Source organism: Mycetomoellerius zeteki, unplaced genomic scaffold, assembly GCF_001594055.1.
Source record: "Mycetomoellerius zeteki isolate Tzet28-1 unplaced genomic scaffold, Tzet1.0 scaffold145, whole genome shotgun sequence".
Lineage (NCBI taxonomy): Eukaryota > Metazoa > Arthropoda > Insecta > Hymenoptera > Formicidae > Mycetomoellerius > Mycetomoellerius zeteki.
Genome location: NW_017256393.1, coordinates 2,196,447 through 2,216,309, shown reverse-complemented (window position 1 = coordinate 2,216,309; position 19,863 = coordinate 2,196,447). Strand labels below are relative to the sequence as shown.

At 30.4% G+C, this 19,863-nt stretch overlaps 2 protein-coding genes across 3 annotated transcripts; both read left to right on the top strand.

Moving 5' to 3' along the window:
- The first annotated feature begins 603 nt into the window (after positions 1–603).
- LOC108731967 (tigger transposable element-derived protein 6-like) lies at positions 604–3,258 on the top strand. Of its 2 annotated transcripts, none has more exons than XM_018462536.1 (2): positions 604–660; positions 1,407–3,258. In XM_018462536.1, exon 2 carries the CDS (start codon positions 1,417–1,419, stop codon positions 3,139–3,141), a length of 1,725 nt encoding a protein of 574 aa, XP_018318038.1. In that variant the 5' UTR covers positions 604–660; positions 1,407–1,416; the 3' UTR covers positions 3,142–3,258. The 2 variants fall into 2 exon arrangements, with proteins under 2 accessions (XP_018318038.1, XP_018318037.1); XM_018462535.1 differs by lacking the exon at positions 604–660 and adding an exon at positions 717–1,228.
- Positions 3,259–7,216: 3,958 nt separating this feature from the next.
- Positions 7,217–18,744, top strand: LOC108731919 (gustatory receptor 10). Its single transcript, XM_018462476.1, has 14 exons — positions 7,217–7,650; positions 8,925–9,073; positions 10,029–10,318; positions 10,394–10,462; positions 10,617–10,715; positions 10,845–10,892; positions 14,908–15,101; positions 16,206–16,348; positions 16,668–16,840; positions 16,985–17,174; positions 17,592–17,692; positions 17,826–17,949; positions 18,190–18,362; positions 18,715–18,744. The coding sequence occupies exons 1-14, from the start codon at positions 7,217–7,219 to the stop codon at positions 18,742–18,744; spliced, it is 2,217 nt and encodes a 738-aa protein (XP_018317978.1).
- Positions 18,745–19,863: the final 1,119 nt, after the last annotated feature.

Here is a 19,863-nt window from a genome sequence, read left to right as displayed (position 1 = left end):
GAGCGCTCGCTGTTATTGGTGTATTCTTTTAGATCATCCAATCATAATTTTAGATCTAGAAGAATACGTCAATAGCAGCGAACGCTCACTCAACTGTTGAGTCCGCTGAATGCAGCCAATCTTCAATGCGTAGTTTGATTCCAGCTTTACCATAGCTCCTATTCACTCTATCAAGCACTCTGGAGTGAATAAGAACTATGGTAGGAGCATATTGGAACATGTTGGAGCATGCGACGCGAACAAACCTAAGGACACTCTAATGCATAGTTAGTATTGTTTTCTTTGTCAGGGATTCGCTGATTAAGCTAATGCTGTTTTACTATCACAAGTAGAAAAGAGTCAGAAATACCAATATTGTTTGCCTTCCTTTTTTCCATTGGGCCGCGGTTTTCTATAGGGAAGTTTAGTATAGGGAAGGCGCGCTCCATTATGTTATAGAGCTCACTGTACGTCATACACCTTCAGCCTCGTCTACAATAGTCGCACAGGCTGTGTCGCATGTCGCGAGTAGTAGTGTCGCAGGAAACTTTGTCGCAAGAATGTCGTTAAGGCGCATCCTGGTTTGGTACTTTTCCAATAGATGGAGACATCACCGTGGTGAAATTTTTACAGGATTTTTGCAGGAGGTCGTCCTCTTAAGTTATAACCACAAAAGATGACGTAAGTATGTTGATAAGTAGTGAAAGACAAAAAAGTGAAAACATACCTTTTCTTGTTATTTCGGCATTCAGAAAATAAGGTGGTAATTCCGTATTTTTAATTTGTTGGTTTAAAGTTGCATACGTTATTAAAGTACGTTATTATGTGCACCTTTCTAGCTGTTATTTAAGTTTTAATGATTAAGAAATGTTGAAGTAATCGTATTTCATATTGAATCAGGTCGCGGCGGGCAACTGTGTGCAGGCGTTTTGAAATGCGCACAATTACCCATCTTCCATAGACTATATAGCTGCTTTCAAGTTATACACACAAGTGAAACTGAGTTTGAAGTGAGCTATTTTACACTCAGATTATGACGTCACTTGTGTAAAAAATTATCACATGTTAACACAGGTTTATAATCCCACTTTGAAGTGAGTTTACGAGACTCACTAAAGCACACAGTTTCGATCTTGTGCAGATTATATGTAAAAACTCAGTTGAATTTCACTTGTCAGAATGCAAAAGAAACGCGCATTCATTTGAGTTATGACGTCACAAATGAAAATTATCTGAGAATCGGTATAGGGTAAACGGAAAGCAACTTATGACTAGCACTAATTTTTTTATACACAACTAAAAAATTGTGTATTAAAAAATTAATTAAAATAATATTGTGTATTAATTAAAGGAGTCGTTTAACTTTTAACTTGTTAAGTTAAATAGTTTCATTATACTAATTTTTTTGTTTTTTTTGCCTTTTTTAGATTATTTTAGATGCCTCGTAAATACGAGAGAAAGACGGATAAAAATAATTGGACTGAAGCTCAATTAAAAGGAGCGATACGATCAATAACATGCGGTCGTAAACTCAAAATCAGAGACGCTAGCCGTAGATATGGTATTCCTGAGTCTACGCTTCGAAAACGGATGAAATTGAATTCGCTGGAACATGTACCATTAGGATGTAAGCCTACTTTTACGATTGAAGAAGAAGCACAGTTGGCAGATCACATAATTAATCTTGCAAAGCTATATTACGGAATCACGCCTCTTGAGCTTCGCAGACTTGCTTACGAATTTGCAGAAGCTAATAAAATTAACCATTTTTTTAATACAACATTAAAGTTAGCTGGGAAAGATTGGCTTTATCTTTTTCTCAAGCGACACCCATGCATTTCATTAAGACAATCAGAAGGCACCAGCCTTAATAGAATTACTGCATTCAATAAAGATTTTATTATACAGTTTTTTAATAACTTGAATGAAGTCTTTCAAACATTTAAATTTAAGCCGAATCAAATTTACAACATGGACGAAACTGGTATCACTACGGTGCAAAAAAAATGTCCAAAAATTTATGCCCAGAAGGGTGCTAAAAAAGTCGGAGCAGTGACTTCAGGAGAAAGAGGACGGACAATTACTGCAGTTTTTTGTGTAAATGCTGCAGGATATTATATTCCACCCATGTTAATTTATCCAAGAGCTCACATGACTTCCCAGCTTCAAAGAAACGGACCCATAGGAGCAATTTATGATTGTTCCAAAAATGGGTGGACCAATGAGCATCTCTACATGAAGTGGTTGCTGCATTTTAAGAACCACGTGAAACCAACTCATGATAACCCGGTGCTTCTTATATTGGATAATCACACAAGCCACATTTCTCTTACAGCTTTTGAATTTTGCAAAGCCAATTTTATCACTGTTGTCACTCTTCCCCCTCACACGTCTCATAAAACTCAGCCTCTTGATCTGACTTTCTTAGGTCCGTTGAAAATTGCTCTTTATCGGGAATATGAATTATTCTTAAGTACGAATGTTTATGAGAAAATCACCGAATATAACTTCGCAGAATTATTGAATAAGGCATTCCTTAAGGTAGCTACAATGGAAAAAGGAATTTCTGGTTTTTCATCAGCTGGAATTTGGCCTTTAAACCCCGACAAATTTAACGAAGACAATTTTACTCCGGACAATGCTGGTCAAGAACTCGTTCTTGAAGCACTTTCTGAAATTTTCGAACCAAATGAAAATGTTGATTTTAATGAAGGGGATAATTCTGCTGATCGTGAAACTATAGCGTTTTCTGCTCCAAACGATTCTATATCAGATCCTTTAGATTCAATCCCGAGTGCTTCAACTTCAAAATTCACTATTGCAGACTTCGCACCAGTTCCCTCGAGAAATGCAAAGATACGATATTCTCATACAAAAATGCAATCTGAAATTTTGACTGCTAGTCCACAAAAAAGAAAATTGGAACAGGCAAAAGAGAAGAAAATAGATGTTGTGAGGAAAAAAATAGAGAGGTTGAAGAAAAAAGCAGACAGCGGAACTAAGAAGAATTTGAAATCAAAGATAGAATCGAAGAAGAGGATGAAGATTAAAGTTTTGAAAAGCGAAAAGTCGACGAGTTCTGACATCAACACGGACAATTTGTTTCCTCCTAATGAACAGTGCACCATTTGCGGAAAAGCCGGAAGAGACAAAAAACTCTGATTTCGGTGCTGCCTGTATTCTGAATGGATCCACAAAGAATGCAGTGGAGCTGATAATGCTGAAAATTACATATGCGATTTTTGTTTGGACTAATATTTCCACTTTGTATTTTCTTTCTTTATTTTGTCAAAGTCTATGTGCATTATTATTATAAGTTAGTTTTGTATTTTTGCTAAATATGGGCATTAGTATTACGTATTAGAGGTTAGTTTTGTATTTTTGCTAAATATATATTAATATATATTTATATTACAATGTTATAAATATATTTTATGATTTCTTAATCAACATTACATAATTCGTTCATTTCCTACAATTTTTGCTTTGCGCACAATTACCTAATCCATACGCACAATTATCTGGCGCGCGAGAAATTTTTTCACTTTTTCGTTTTTTTTCTTTTTGCCAAATACAACCTTATTGAATGAAAATCTGTTCAATATAAGAATACGTAATGGTAGAAGAATGTTTATAGTTTCTATTTCCATACTTATATCACTTTGAACTTAGAAAACCATCCTAGGAAAACAAATATCCCTTAGATGCGCACAATTCGCCCACTTTCCTCTATATACACTTTATTTTTTTAAGTGGTCGTTGAAAAGTTATAAACAATTTTCTGTTTAAAAAATTGTTTATAACTTTTCAACGACCACTTAAAAAAATAAAGTGTATATATATGCTTTTCCGCAGAATAATATAAGAAATCGAATCCAATCATTTTCCAAGCGACTTTTTGGGGGTAAACCGCTCGCTTATTATTAATGTACGTCGAGCGGCCGAGATTAGAGACCCTCTAATCAGAGTCGCGACAGCTGAAAACTGCATTTTGATTGGTCCGACATATTTCAACAATTTCCACCTATATTTGAACACCTGTATTCGTATTACTCTTAAATTTCAACAATATAATTAAAATTAATTATTTTAAAGGCATCAACAAATAGATTTCTTACATTACATGTCGAAATAACGCATGCGAGAAAAGAATTTGCTGTTGCAGGCGTCCAATTTTTCATACCGTTTCCCCAACATCTTTCGCCAACAGTTTTCGCCCATAAAGCACGACGCGACGTTCAGCATTTCGAGGAAATACTTTTAACAAGTAGCCTTTGACTACTGAGTTATTACAAAATGGGGCTGCATACCCAACATTTTTAATAATAACTTTTATCGAATATAATATGGTGAGCAAAATTTTAATATTTAATAATTTTAAATTATTGTGTATGATATATTTATTTGTAATTATTTATTGAAAACGAATAAATGGAATTGATTATAAGTGCAATTATATCTTCAAATATTGTTTCAGCATAATATGTTGAGAATTTGTATAAAAGATCAAGTTGTTACTAAATCTTTAGTACATATGTTAAAAAAATTTATCACAACAGAAATTGCAATGAAATTTATTGGTTCAAAACAAGTTAATAAATTTATTATTATTTCACATTAATCTTTTTATATTTAAACTTTGCACTATATTTATTGAAAGTTTAAATTTTTTATTAGCGAATGACATTTAGATTTTAGATTAGAAATTCAAAGAATGAAGATAAATTTTATTAAATAAGTCTGTTGTCTTTTGTCGATATAAAGGAGGATACATCATTGATCTTTTTTTTTTCTTATCGAATGATATAACGATTTCAGAATTTCTCCCGAATACGTATAGAAGCTTATCTCACCGTGATAATATCTTTTTTATTTACATGTGTGTTATTGTTACATATGACCGATCAGATAATCGTTATAATGCGAAAATGCGAAAGCTAGGGTCATCTAAAATGAAGGTAGACTTTTATCTACTCTAGTATCTTTAATGTGTGCTCACCACACAATGTAGAATTTTATTAATTTGCTTTTTTTCTGTTGAAGAGCTTTGTCAATATCATTAAGTAAGATAATGTCACATTTTCTTTGTAAAAGGCAATATTATCGTTACTAATTCATATTTTGATCTTTCTTCTTTTTCTCTTCGTAAGTCTTATATATGTATATTTCAACGATTATACATATATGTATATATATAATCGTTGAAATATATATACGTGCAGATCGATTAATCATTTCTATTGGCTTTTAAGCGCTAATGATCTACATTGCTGTTATCCTATACTTTTCATTTCATGTAAATGTTGATTTATGCCACGTATCACAGATGGAGAAAAACTGATATTTCTGTTTGTGCTACGTCATTGTAGTCTGGAATTTCCATTTCTCACATCTATCACAGGGTGTATCTAAAATAATGTATACTAATCATACAGTGCTATTCCTAATAAAAAACTGAGTCGAAAAGTTCTTTAGCATTTTGCAATTTTCGCAATAGTTAACAAGATATTAATTACAAAAAATTGCTGTGTGAATATTGGTTTTCAATAATTTTTTACTCAAATACTATCAATTTTACAGAAAAACTGCAGAGATAAAAATTGTTTATTTTCGACTCAGTTTTTTATTAGGAATAGCACTATATGATTAGTGTACTATTTCAGTAGTGTATTATTTCAAATACACCCTGTATATTAAGTTGCAATCAGTGTTGGGTAGTATCTCTATACATGTATCTACATACATGTATAGTAAATATATTTTGTGTATCTAACCTGTATCTGAGATATATTCAAATTCGAATATTTGTATCTATATCTAGATAAAAAAACACAGCTGACAACAAATCTGAACAGATTTTCAGATACATTTTTTAGATACATTTCCTCAGCATAGTCATAATTTCATTTTATGTATGATTGTCGATTGATTCCATTCCGCAGAAAAAAAGCAGCTTTATTGTTGCTAGTATAGTAAAATTCTATAACATTAACGTATCTGAAGATACTTTTAAAGTATCTGATATCTGTATCTATACATATATATTTTAATCTGTGTATCTATATCTGTATCTAGATAAATTTTAAGAGTATCTTACCCATCACTGGTTACAATGCTATGTGCATAATAATTTTTATATACAATATATAAAATGTATATGTGTAAGTATATATATGTGTAAAACCTTCCTCTGCGTATTATCGCACGGCCAAGTCTTATCTGTGATTAAAATTGTTTTTTACGCACGATATTCACGCGAGTTTTATCCCTATTTCATATTTAAAAAAAACTATATCTCTTTAATTTTATATCTTTTTATAAAAAAGAGATGGTAGCATTTGTTTGTAACTTATTTGTAATTCAAGACATTCTCTTCGAGTACAAATTCCCTTTATTTATGTTTCGTTCTAATCATTTAGGAGTAATTTTTTCGTGTTGTGGCTTGTTAATAGTGAAGCATTTAACATCTAATTAACATCTTAATTAATAATATCTAATCTCTGTATCGCGATTATCAGCGAGGATGCCTTCCATTTAGTAACACAAATATCAATCTGTCTTTGTTACTCATGAAATACAAAGAAAAATAGAATAATATTTGTATCAACTTGTGTCACTGGAAGGCATCTATAATGTCATGATAAGTACGATGCTCGGAGTGTGCTCGCTGAAACCCTTCGTGACTGCGTCGATTTTTTTCCTTCTCTGTAAATAGGCAGCGGTAACTCAGGAAATTGTAATCGTGATGGATAGAAGGTAGTCGGTGGTGAACGACAGTTTGTCACATCGTGAAATTTTTGAGCAAGACAAGTGTTAATTGTTCATTACGATAACATTTACTCTATCATGATGGCAAATTAATAACGTGGGGTGTGATAAGCATTGGGAAGGCCATGCGCTCAGCAAGCTTTCCATTTATCTTACTGACATCACTATTGGAGCGGCTAAGTAGAAGAACTTAGGAGAGTATTCTCTATTTTTCTATTATTGAGCGTTAGAATTAAAAAAAATAGAGAAATTTTTTTCTTGAATAAAATAGGAAGAATGTGTTGTGATTATCGGACTCGGCACTGCAATTTTTCGTTTTATATGGCTCTTAAAAAAATCATTAAAAAAAAAGAAGAATAAGAGGAATAATCAAATAGTTAATAAGAGAATCAAAGAAGATTTCAACGTGGACTTTTCTTATTTTTTCTTGTTCTTTTTTATTTTCGAGCGTCAGGATCGATAATAGGAAATGGTGTTTCTGAGTGACATACGACCTCTTTTGCATATTGCGAGACTGTTTGGATGTGGACTTTTTCTTGTTACGGAGGACGACATTATGATGATGAAGTACGGCACTATTTACTCGGTTCTGTTTGCACTCTTTTACGTTAGTCTCTGTATCGCAAATTTTTACATGCTCCGCTGGGACAACATGATTGGACCGAGGCTGCTGATGCTCACCGTGGTGAGGACAGGTCTCTCGTATAGCTGCGTTTTAAGTGACATCGTGATGACATATTGGTATAACTGGAAGATACGAGCTGCACTTTCGCATTTACGCATTTTCGATCGTACAACAAAATATAAGGAGCCTAAACATCCTCACATGATACGTTATGTTTGTTGGTCATTGGTCTTTGTTATGTTATCGTTTTGGACAATAGTCGGATATATAACGTTCTGGTGAGTATTAACAAATTTTATGTAAGCAGATATCAAAAAAGAATAATATATAATAATACATAATTCTTATTACAATTTTTAACAAATTTATTTAATTATAATATCTTTACAACATTATAATAAATATAAAGGTGTAAAGAGCAAAAGCTAGATTGAAATTGCTAATATTTAATAATGTTTGTGATAAAATACAACATACGTTTCGACCAACAATCAGCTAGGTCATTCTCGATGTTGATAAAGTAAATATAAAGCGGTTACATCCTAATACAAAAAGATTTCAAAGATTATATTCTACATGTTAAACAAATAATTAATTAGACAAATTTTGTCATCTATAAAAAAATACGCACTGTACATTATAAACTTCATAGATTTTAATTATTGTTAAGATGGTATAACTTAATGTAAAAACACATTTTTTCTTGTACAATGACTGGTAATGGATCTTCGTAATGCATACGTTATTCTCATACTAAAGTATGTACAACCGATATTAATGATATCATTTTATCGATTGACTCATGTACATAGTATTCAAACAAACACTATGACAGTTTCAAGATTTTAAATTTGGAAACATCTTTATTATTGTAAATTTACCAAGCGATTCATTTTAACAGCGTACAGTTTATATTGCGTCAGTTGAAGATGACCAAAATAATGTGATCGAAACGTCTAGATTTTTATTAATAAATATATTTTTTACACATGAAAAATCTATGTCGGATTTTATAGGCTTTTCTTTTCACTCATTTGATTGTACATCACTCGAGCCTTTATACTTCTTGTATTTTTAATGTAAAAAAATCTTGTCTTACTTCTCTAAACATATCGATACTATGAGAATTATAGTCTTTAGAACATATTATAACAAGAATGATATGACACGTGTGATAACAATACGAAAGAACGAGTTTCATTATATAAATTTTAAAATATATTTCAAATAAAAGAATTTATTTTAAACGCTAATATTGATAACTATATACATTTATAATATTATTAATAACTTTAGTATACAACAATATAAAAAAAGCATATGATTATATCAAATCAATTTATATCGGAGTAATTTGTAAACATTTATTATATGTAATCACTTTAAAAAATATGAATTGTAGTAATAAATACGAAAGTAAAGATATTAATCATTAGAAAAATAGAAACAAGATCGATATTAATAATGTAGTATCATTATTTCGCAAATTCATTTTGTTTCATGATTGATTTTATCGTACGACTGCACTATTATTCGTAATTTTCATTCGTAGCGTGGAGCCCAAAGATTCTGTGTTTAACGGTATAACTTACGCTATTGTTAACACAACGCTAACGATGCAATTAATAACATTCGCCAGCCTGTCATCTCTTCTGTACGAGAGATATCATCGTCTTTGTGAATTGTTGCTGCTGCCCGGAGGTAGATTAATTGCAAAAAATGATATGTCTATATAGCGTTTACTAATGCGTCAATAATTTGCTGATATCATTCTTATATCACTTATATCATTATTTTTTAATTTGCAACTTTGTTGTATTCCTAACAATTTTTAACTACTAATCACAATTTACACACAAGATCGTGGAAATGTAAAGAAAAAGAATTTGTTAAGAAAAAAAGGTTTGTTTACCGCGATTTAAATCGACCCATTATCTTTTTCCTTTTAAAAAAATTTAATAATGTAGAGTTAATATTTTCTAATGCTTTCTAACTCTCTAATTATTTTACTCTTGCAAATTTTTTTAATTTTAATGTTTTATTGAAACACGTTCGCCGTTTACCTGATATTCAATGTTTACTGTCTGCATACCAACATGTCTGCTTTCCCACGCAGTTCAACCGATGAAGACAGGATAGCTCTGAGGATCGAAACTCTGAAAAATAAATGACTGACTTATCGCTTATTTTAAATGCGAATAACATCTTCGATAAAATAACGGAAATAAATTTAATTAATGTCAAGTAAAATTAAAGAAATGTTATTTTTAAGAGACATTTGATATAAAAAATAACTTCCGTATATATTTATTAAATTCATTTTTTATGTGAACAGACCCTGGTGGAAATAAAAATCGGAGCGTATAAGTCAAATGCAATGGGAGAGCAATAGAAGCTTCGTTTACACTTCTATATTACTCTTCCATTACATTTGACTTATGCTCCGATTTTTATTTTAATCAAAGGAATTTATTAAACGCAGCTATATGATTGCAACACTGCAATCTTTAATAAGATTTACATATTTAATAAGATTTTTTTACACATATAAGTAGGACTTAATGTACATAATTAATAATTCTTTAAATACAATCAAATTGTCTCTAATTAACGTTCAAGAATAATCACATGCGATGTTTGTTGTATGTTTAATCAGATGGCAAAATCATGGTGGTGGATCGCTCCGACAAGCAGTTTCATTTGCAGGAAGTGTGGTGGTTGCACTCGTGTCTCACCAATGCGACCGAGATGATAAACTCCGTGTACTCGATACAGCTTTTACTATGGATCTTTTGTATGTCCTTCAATACACTTACACGCATCTATACGATCAATAATGGCGCGATCTTACAACCTTTGTTAATAGCGAGAGAAATTTTACTGGTGTCTGCTTGTGTGACAAATCTGCTGATCATTACCATCATTTGTCATATAACTGCAACCCAAGTACGTTAATTTATTCTCGAGCAGGAAAGGTCTCTCGCCATGTGACAAGCTTATCTCTTGTTTTTTTTTTCAAAGGCTAATCGTGTTGGCAAGATCGCCTTTACGCCATCGTCCGCCATTCTTGTTAAGAGAAATTTTATGCAGGTAAAAATAAAAGTTTTGCTAATTTAGTTAACTTTAATTTGAATCTTTTATAAAATACGTCATTTATTTATTTAATTAACGTTTTATTCCAGATTCTAGACAACTAATCTTTCTTATTAAATATTAATTAAAATAATTTTTTAAATAATTACAGGATTGTTGTGTAGAAGCTGTTACCTATTTCCAGCTACAGCAAGTACACTTCTTTGCCTCTTATGGAATCATACGCATCGATCTTCCATTGCTTCTTTCGGTAAGAATAATATAAAGATTTTAAAATCCGAAATTGTTGCGGTTTGTGTTTTATTTAATCCGTCGCTGCTCAAAATTATTTCGAAGATTCTTCATACCTAGATAAATTTTTCATTCGTTACTTTCGCAGATAGCTTCTGGTATAACTACGTATCTGGTAATCCTTCATACCGCTAATGTTTAGCGGTAATCTCAAAGAGTTCTCAATGTGCTACATCAACTCGATCGATCGTGCTAATTACATTCTGCTAATTACGTCCTCATTTTTCGGTTTACAAATCGGCTGTGGAATACGTGCTGTGGAGTCGAGAAGAAAAGCCACAAAGTTCTGCATATTGTGCAAAAGGTAAATATATATAATTAAATAGATAAAAGGATATATAATTGAAAAAATAGTTTGTATCTCTCTCATTTGATTAATTTTTGACATTACATATTACGAAGATAATTACATGGAGAGAGACAAGACATTCGTAACAGAATATCCATTTCGGGTTGTATGTAGTCGCTATAATAAACAGCACTTTTTTACAGATCGAATACGGCTATACAAACCAACAAGTAAGCATAACGGATCTTAAAAAAATAATTTTTTTTTTCAATATCGAATACTGTTCCTTTCGATGATGTACAATTATTGTAAAATATGACAATCATTAAAAGCCATAAAACTATTATTCAAAATATTTTTTTATAGTTCTTAACGGTTCAATTAATTAAAAAACACAAATATCGATTTTAATTCTAGGAAATGTTTTCAATCACTCTTAAAATGAAATAGAACAAAAAATATCTTTTATTTTAATACTATGACATACACGCAAAAAAATATTTTGCTGCTCCAGCTAGAATTATAGTTGATTTTTGTATCTGATAGAAAATTATATATCATACGCATAAAATTTATAGCACAAATCTAAATTCTATCTATAAAATATAAAAATTAATTACGCGTTAATCACGCATCAAATAGCGCTAAGATGCGAGCAAGAAAAAGACAGTGGACATCAACACATTGAAAATCAAGTTAAAAATTATAATTAAATTCAAGCATTGCTTCATAACGACATGATTGAGAAACTGCTTTAAAATATATTACACCTAAAGACATTATTATTTATAATTTATAGCAATAACAAGAAATTTGATTATATAGACTGAAAGCGCAAATCTTGAATTTTCAAAAATTGTGTTTAAACTGTCTTTAAAATCATTCCTAATGAGCGTAAACTTTAAATAAAATATTTTAAGTTAAATACTTTTTTCTTCAAATTAACAATAAATATATATATATATTTTTTAAGTTACGAAAGAGTTCTTTCCATTTCTTGCATTCTAGCTTTGTTGAATGATAAAAAAACATATTATCATTCTATTTGCATGAAAATTCAACGCGTGAAACCGAGCAATTTCTAAATGAAAAAACATAATTTAATCTCGTGCCAAATATAATGTTCGCACATTTCATATATAATTTTATTTTTTTATTCCTTATGAACAACGAAGATTGGAATCAGATGTTAAATTTGTATATTTATATGCAAAAAAGTAATAAATTATTATCTGTAAAATAAGAAAACAATGTTACTTGATATTTTGATATGTTGTTTCATTTTCCTTCCTTTTTTATTTCCACATACTTTCTAAACAAAATTTGAGAAGCTAGCTTCTTTATATTCTATCAGAATTAAATTACACACATAAGAAAACAATACTTCAAGTAAGTGTGAATCACAGTTAACTATATTAGATAATTATAATAGTTAATTAAACTAAATCATATGTTGTGGATTTTGTTATATATAGTAATAGAATGTAACGGTAATAAATAAAAATTTTATTGAAAATTAAAAATATGCACATGTTAAGTATATTTTTATAATTAATACGTAGGAGAAAAAAGATTTGCTATAAACGCAAAAAGGAATGCAAAATGTGTTTGTCAAATTTCTTTGCTGTTTATAGCAAACAAATTTGTATATTTAACAAATATTTTGCATTTGATACAAATAATGTTTTGTAGCGAATAAAAAAAATTGCGTATTAATTTGTGTTTGTTACTATAAATATAATTGTAATTGTTACAATTTAACGTATATTTGCCCATGTTTTGCATTTCAATTTTACGTTGATACGCGCTCCTCGCCATGATGAAGTGAACAACAAGGTTCATGAAACGATGGCATTAGCAATGAATATAATAACATGGCGATAACCTGCAAATCTTCTGGCATCTCTGACGTAAAGACCTGTGAAAGACTCAAAAGTATTATATCTCATAAGTATTATACTTCATAATTGTAAAAATGTTTTATGTTTCACACATTGCGAATTCTGTTAATATACATGTAGTAATAAAATAAAAAGAATGAATTCTATTCTTCTTTATTTTAATTAATTAATTTAATCTCATCTTAATCTTTATCTCCAAATATTATATGCAATTATATATCTTTTGCTTATTTAACAAATATATTTTATTTTTATTGCAACTGCAGCAAATCTTGATTGCTGGGTTAACAAATATAAATCGACAAATTTTATTTGTTACACCATTTTGCGATCCCTATATTCGCAAATGGAATTTGCCATTACGGCAAAGGATTAGCGATCATAGCAAATTTTTTCTCTCCGTGTAAGAAGTTGATTTTTGATAAGTATACTTTCTCGGTTACTAGACTATAATTAAGCTAAATACAAAGAACGTAATTTTAAATGATATATGTATATGAAAAAAATGTAAAATTTTGCCCAAATGTTTTAGAAACAGTAGAAGCAACAGATTTATCAATGCGCATATCTATCTCTGGTTGAAAAACTTTTTTGCATTTGTATTCGAGGATGTTTCTTTACAATTTTATTGACGCTTTCTTAACGAATATCGTAAGTTGCCACTTATGTAACATATTATGTGGCTTATATACCTAAGATATTATATCTATACATTTGAGATTTTAATCTCAATGGTATTCATGGCATTGAATTATATAAATCGTTTACAGCAATCTCGTTGCTTATGTTTAAAATTTATGCCGAGATGAAGAATTTATTTTAAAGTTTATCATAAAATCAACAAAAATTTGTCACTTCAATTTAACGATTGCTTTTGATAAGAGCAAATAAAAAAGCAGATTCATTTAATACGTACATATTTAGAAAAATTATAAGGAAGGAAAAATAATGTTTCCTACATTCTACCTACAGCATATAAACAAAATTAATTTTATAAGAAATTTTAGAAAATAAAACTTATAGATTAGAAAATGTCTAAGATTATAATTTAGGAAAGATTATTTCAAATAAAATTTTATTTGCATTTTGTTACCTATAAACTAAAGAATAAAAATCTGTATCTATTAATTTATTTATATTAAATAATAATTATGACATATATATATACATATATTGCAAAAAATATAAGTTTAAATTTTTATTTGAATTAATTCTTTTTATAATATTATCTTATAATACCGTTTGTTGAAAAGTATAAATACCTAACAGCACAGATCTCCAGGGGAAGTCCTTAGGATATCCAGAGGATATCCGTATATCCTTTGAACAGTCAAGGATATCCCCAGAATGTATCCTGGATAAAGTATGTTTTAGGTAAAAAAGACATGAATTATAGATTAATGAAAGGAAGCATCAATGAAACTGAATATCAAGTGGATATTTCCAAGCTTCATAATTAAACGAACATCGTCGAATATAGTCATCACCTGAAATTCAATACAAACGCCTAAGAGAAATAAAACTATCACTAAATAATTTCGTGCACGCGTCTGTTCCGACCATGATTCAAACCGATGCCGCGACGCCGATGGTGGTAACACTCCATGTGTTACTACCGTGAACCCTTTCCTCGCGTGCAGCTTGATGCCAATAAAAGATTCTGCAAAGTGTCGGAACTGTGAGAAGTTGGACCACATTGTGCGCAACTGCAAGATTCTCGGCTTGTACGTCGCTGCTGCTGTAACAAACTACGGTATCACAGCGGAAACTCATTCCTCACACTCGGAAAAAAGTCGTTAGAGCAGACTTTTGTCGTTCGGAAACCCGTGTTGAAAAATCTCGACTTTTTTGTGTTCTCGATTATTTATATTACCACTGTTACTTTCTATTTTAATATTTTTATACGATTAGGTTTTTGATCTTGGTTGACTCAGGATCCAGTATAATAAGATCGCACGAAGATCACAATGATGGAGAACAAGACTTTGTCATCGAAGAATGACATTACGGTCAAGATATTATGGGATTTTTACAATTCTTTTCATGGAAGCAATAAGGATTACCTGCTGATTATTCTCTATATACCAACTGTATTAGTCGGTGTGATAGCTAACATTTTTGTGATAATTGTAGTCTGCAAATATCATTTAAAGAGGTAAGTAATTATGCAAAGCTTTTAATTAAATTTAGAGTACTCTAATTACGAATTATCTAATATCTGATGTTTGTAAAGAATAGGTAAAACAAGAATTAATATCCGCATCTCTCTCTTTCAAATTTTATATCTTTATTAATTGAATTATATTGTGCTATGTTGAATTTTTAATAGTTTTTCGGGTTGTTGTAGTTTTAAATTTTTCGAAAAACAAAAAATTTAAAAATTAAGTGCCAACAAACCATACTATAAATCTTTATCATATATGGGATCAGATTCACATCCCCGATATGAAACAAACAATGCAGCACCGATAACCGAATTCACTGAATAACAAATTCGAAGAGCAGACGGCAGGAGATGGCTTTTCCGATGGCTCATTGTGATCTTACGCGATTTCAGTAGTACTTTGTGTGGGAGCACGAATTTTTGGTTGAAAAATAATCGAAGACCTACTACCAACAGCAGCCGCAGCTGTTACATACGTTCGTCCATTATGAATGCATTGCGGATAGTTTATTTGCATAATACATTGCGTATATAAGCCGGAAATAAGTGACGGATATATGCAGCGCTTCGTGAAATACCTGAACAGTTACGAATACTGCACCAGAATATATTTTTCATTAGAGCAATAATCTTCCCCGCAATCGGAATAAGAGCTATCTCTTGGTGAAGATTGTTTTTATCAAACGCAACACGAGTATCCTGTTAAATTTCATTGACTAAACTATGTTTAATAAAAATACTTTTAATATATATAAATTCAGTGATTTGGTGATCATTAAAAATAATTTAATAAACTTCTGAAAATTTGAATATATGGTTACGAAGCATTATATCAATTTCGTACCAAAACAAACAGAAATCTTATGTGCTGCTATTTCGAGTCTTCCGAGGATATTCATTAAATTGACGGAACAAAAATACGACCATAAAATAAACAATAATTTTTCATTTATAAAATATTAATAAAAAATATAATCGAGTTTTAGATTTTATTAATATATTTAAATTTATACATACATAAATAAATCGCAGAAAAAAGACAGACTTTGCTTATATGTGTAAAATTAGATGTGTAAAAGATACAATTTCTTACAGCGTTACAAATTATTTTGTGATTAATTTGTCCATGGCTGATTTATTGGTTGCCACAATATGCATGCCAATGACAATCAGTCAGGAAATATCGATGTCATGGAATCACAGTGAATTCCTGTGCAAATTAACTTCTTATCTGCAAAGTAAGAATTTTTACAAAGCTCTCAATAATTGATAATCCAGTCTAATCGCACTTATCATTTGTATGTATTTTTATGTTATTTAATTTTATTATGTGAATAATATTGTTGATTATTTGATCACTTACTGTACTTGTGTATATTTTCTGTATAACACTTTACATATGTATAAAAAAAATTATAAATATAAATAATTATCCGATTTGAATGGAAATGTGTGTGTGTGTGTGTGTGTGTGTGTGTGCGCGATATAAAAAATATATAATATTTTTTATTACATTTATAAATTTTCTAATTGCATAATCACTCGTGCGTGTAACAGGTGTAGGTGTTACTGCCTCAATATACACTATTATGGCTATGAGCATCGATAGATACCTGGCTATAAGAAATCCCATGATTCTCCGCTATATATGTAGTCATAAGAATATTATTCTCGTTATCATATCAATTTGGCTGGCATCTTTGGCTTTTTTAATTACAATCTACGGAGCGGTAAGTCTTTTGATACCGAGTCTGTGCTGATTAATTGTCAAATTGTGGAAACTAATAATGAAGTAAAGACCGTTACATCTATTTCATATATACACTTTTTATATACATATATAACATAAGCGAATGATCATTCTTTTTACGTAGACGAGACTCCAGAATCCAATGACGGAAGTCATCAACAAGGCTCTGGACTTGGCAAGCGAGAATTTTACACACAATAGCATCTCGCCAATACCACCAGGTTTCAATATGTGTATAGAGGATTTTACGTCATTAGGAATTAAACGAGACGTCTTCGGGAGCATACACTTCGTATTCTCTACCGCTATTCCATGTAAGTTTAAATATATAGATAAATATTTATTGTTGCCCTATGGTATTACAAGAACCTCCTCTTTATATAATTTTTTCATAACAAACATGCATACAAATTCTTACATTCATATTGCCATACATAAATCTTAATAATCTACAATCTAAATTTAAATTTGACTTTACACATAAAGCAGGTGCTTGCTTATATATGTACGTATGTTATTATTTCATCAGTTACTTCCGTACACAATACTTTCTGAGTAAAGGCGATTGAACTAATATTAACTTGTTACTTTTATTAAACAAGAACAATATTACATTATTTTTTAGAAAATTTTATACGTTTACCTTTTCACAAGCACATGATTGGAACACGTACTTAATAAAATTACTGGTCTTTGTTTTTTTTCTTTGTGTTTTTTTATTGTGTGTTTAGGTCTTGTTGTATTACTGGCCTACTCGATGATTGGCTTCACTCTTTGGTCTAAAAAGCCACCCTTCGATTGCGATAACAGGGATAGCGCCAGTTCGCGGCAGGTCAGATCAATGAGAGATTTCAAATTCTGTAATTAAACTATTAGCAATAATTTAAGAATTTTCCTAAAAACGCAGCCGAATTCCGAAAATTTGCGGAATCTATTCTAGATACGCTGATATCTTTTATTCATAGAGCTCCAAATTACGACATGACAGAAAACGAGTTGCATCGATATTACTATTCCTCGCTATACTATTCGCTCTGTGCTGGATGCCCTACAATATTGCTAAATTTTTGATTGATCTCGACGTTATTGGTAAGTGCAAGATCTTGCAATATTTTTATATTTTGTAACTAAAATATCAATTGTAAGTACTTGACACATTTCCTATTTTTGGTGATTTCTCCGACTACGATCTCCAAGTAAATTTTGTAATAAGAATCTATATATATAATAATAAAAATAACCTAGTTTAAAATAATAAAAATGCAATCTTTTTCACATCAAGTACGGATTAATTAATTTTAATCAATTTCTTATACACTTTATTTACAGGTCCATCACCGTCAACAAATGACACACTGAAGTACTTCCTATTTTTGGGACATGCAAACAGTGCTTTGAATCCCGTGGTCTATTGTTGGATGACGCGTGGTTTTCGTCAGAAACTTGTGAAGATTCTACGTTGTATCTCCAATAATCTATCGCATCACAATCCTTCACGAAGAGTAAGTCACAATTACATATTTTTTTTATAAATTCTCAATTTTTTTTTATAAAGTTAAATTAATAATCCCTTACAGTAAAACCCTTGCTTTTCTGAATAAATACGAATCGAAATAATAATTACGTGGATCTCTAGACATTAGACAGATATTATCAGATACTTCCATAAAAAAGTTTTTTTTTGTTGAATTTTCTACACACTTAATTAGATGGTTCCATACTTGAGAAAAGTTATCGATACTGATATAAGTCTTCTACTTAGGTAGAATACAAAATCATAAGAAGATCAAGATGACAATTTTCAAGTTTCGTACTGGATGCAGTTGTTAATATTTATTCTTTTTTGTGCTTTAGTGTCGTGCTAGATTTGCGAAGTTAGCATGATATATTTTCTATTTTATTTTTTAGTGTACAGGATAAATGTGAAACTTTTTATTTCACCAAGGAACTATAAACTACGAAAAATGCTATTGAAACTGCCAGTATTTCTGTTATTAGTAGAATGTCGTGCTAATTTAACTTCACAGTATAATTAATATTTAAAAAAAAGTCGTTCTAGTATAAGCACTTTTCATATAATAGTTTTACAGTTCCTTATATATAAAAATAAAAAAGAATTCCGCATTTTTTACAATAAAAATTAAAAATATGATGTCCTAACTTCGCTAATCTCGACTGATGACATGAAAATTGGTCGTTCTTTTTACATTGTTGCAGAACGCGTTGACGATCGCTGATGGTAATGTGTCATATATCTCTTGTAAGCGAATGTTAAATAGTAATTCAGGTCGAGTACATTCTGCGTGCTAGTTATTAATAATTCAGTTTGAGTTCAGTTCAGTTTAGCTCTGCGTACTAGTTATTAGTAAAATCACTATGTTAAGGTTGTAACATGCAACATTTGTAGACATGAAAAACGCGAATATTTGATTTTGTTTTGTCTCTTATGTTGATCTTCCTCTTTTGCGGCGTTCTGTCCTCTCGGTAAGCTCACTATCGCTGATAGGTGTTAGGTCTAAAAATGTTGCGATAAGTATTAAAACTATTCTTGTATTGTAGAAGTAAGTCATTCTTTTGTGAATACAATTGTTAATGTTTCGAATTTATAATGTTATTACATTAAAACGCTTATTGTTACATGCCAGACAAATGATAAATTTGACTCTATATATTTAATTGTTGCATTCATTAAATAAATTATGTAACTTTCAATTAAATGAAATATCTTGAATATTAAAAAAATAAGAATTAGATCTAAAGTTTTCAACAGCGAAAACTGATAACTGTGATAAAGAAACGATGTGCAACAGTTTTTCCCAGGACACATCAGTCATTCGTATAATTTAAAACGTATCAACATTGAACTGAAAAATATTTATGACAATTCAAACATACAGATTGCTCCAGGACATGACAGGAGGGATCAACAATAAAATAAAGACAAGTATGAATTAAAGATCAGTCAATTAGAGTCCAGTACCTTATGTACCACAGACGGACAAC

What these genes read in the sequence shown, in the direction of transcription:
- LOC108731919 (XM_018462476.1), top strand. Translation starts at nt 7,217, where the DNA reads ATGGTGTTTCTGAGTGACATACGACCTCTTTTGCATATTGCGAGACTG. An exon ending in ATCTTCCATTGCTTCTTTCG is followed by an intron (nt 10,716 to 10,844) that starts GTAAGAATAATA and finishes TTACTTTCGCAG; the next exon opens with ATAGCTTCTGGTATAACTAC. An exon ending in GATTGATCTCGACGTTATTG is followed by an intron (nt 17,950 to 18,189) that starts GTAAGTGCAAGA and finishes CTTTATTTACAG; the next exon opens with GTCCATCACCGTCAACAAAT.
- LOC108731967 (XM_018462536.1), top strand. Translation starts at nt 1,417, where the DNA reads ATGCCTCGTAAATACGAGAGAAAGACGGATAAAAATAATTGGACTGAA.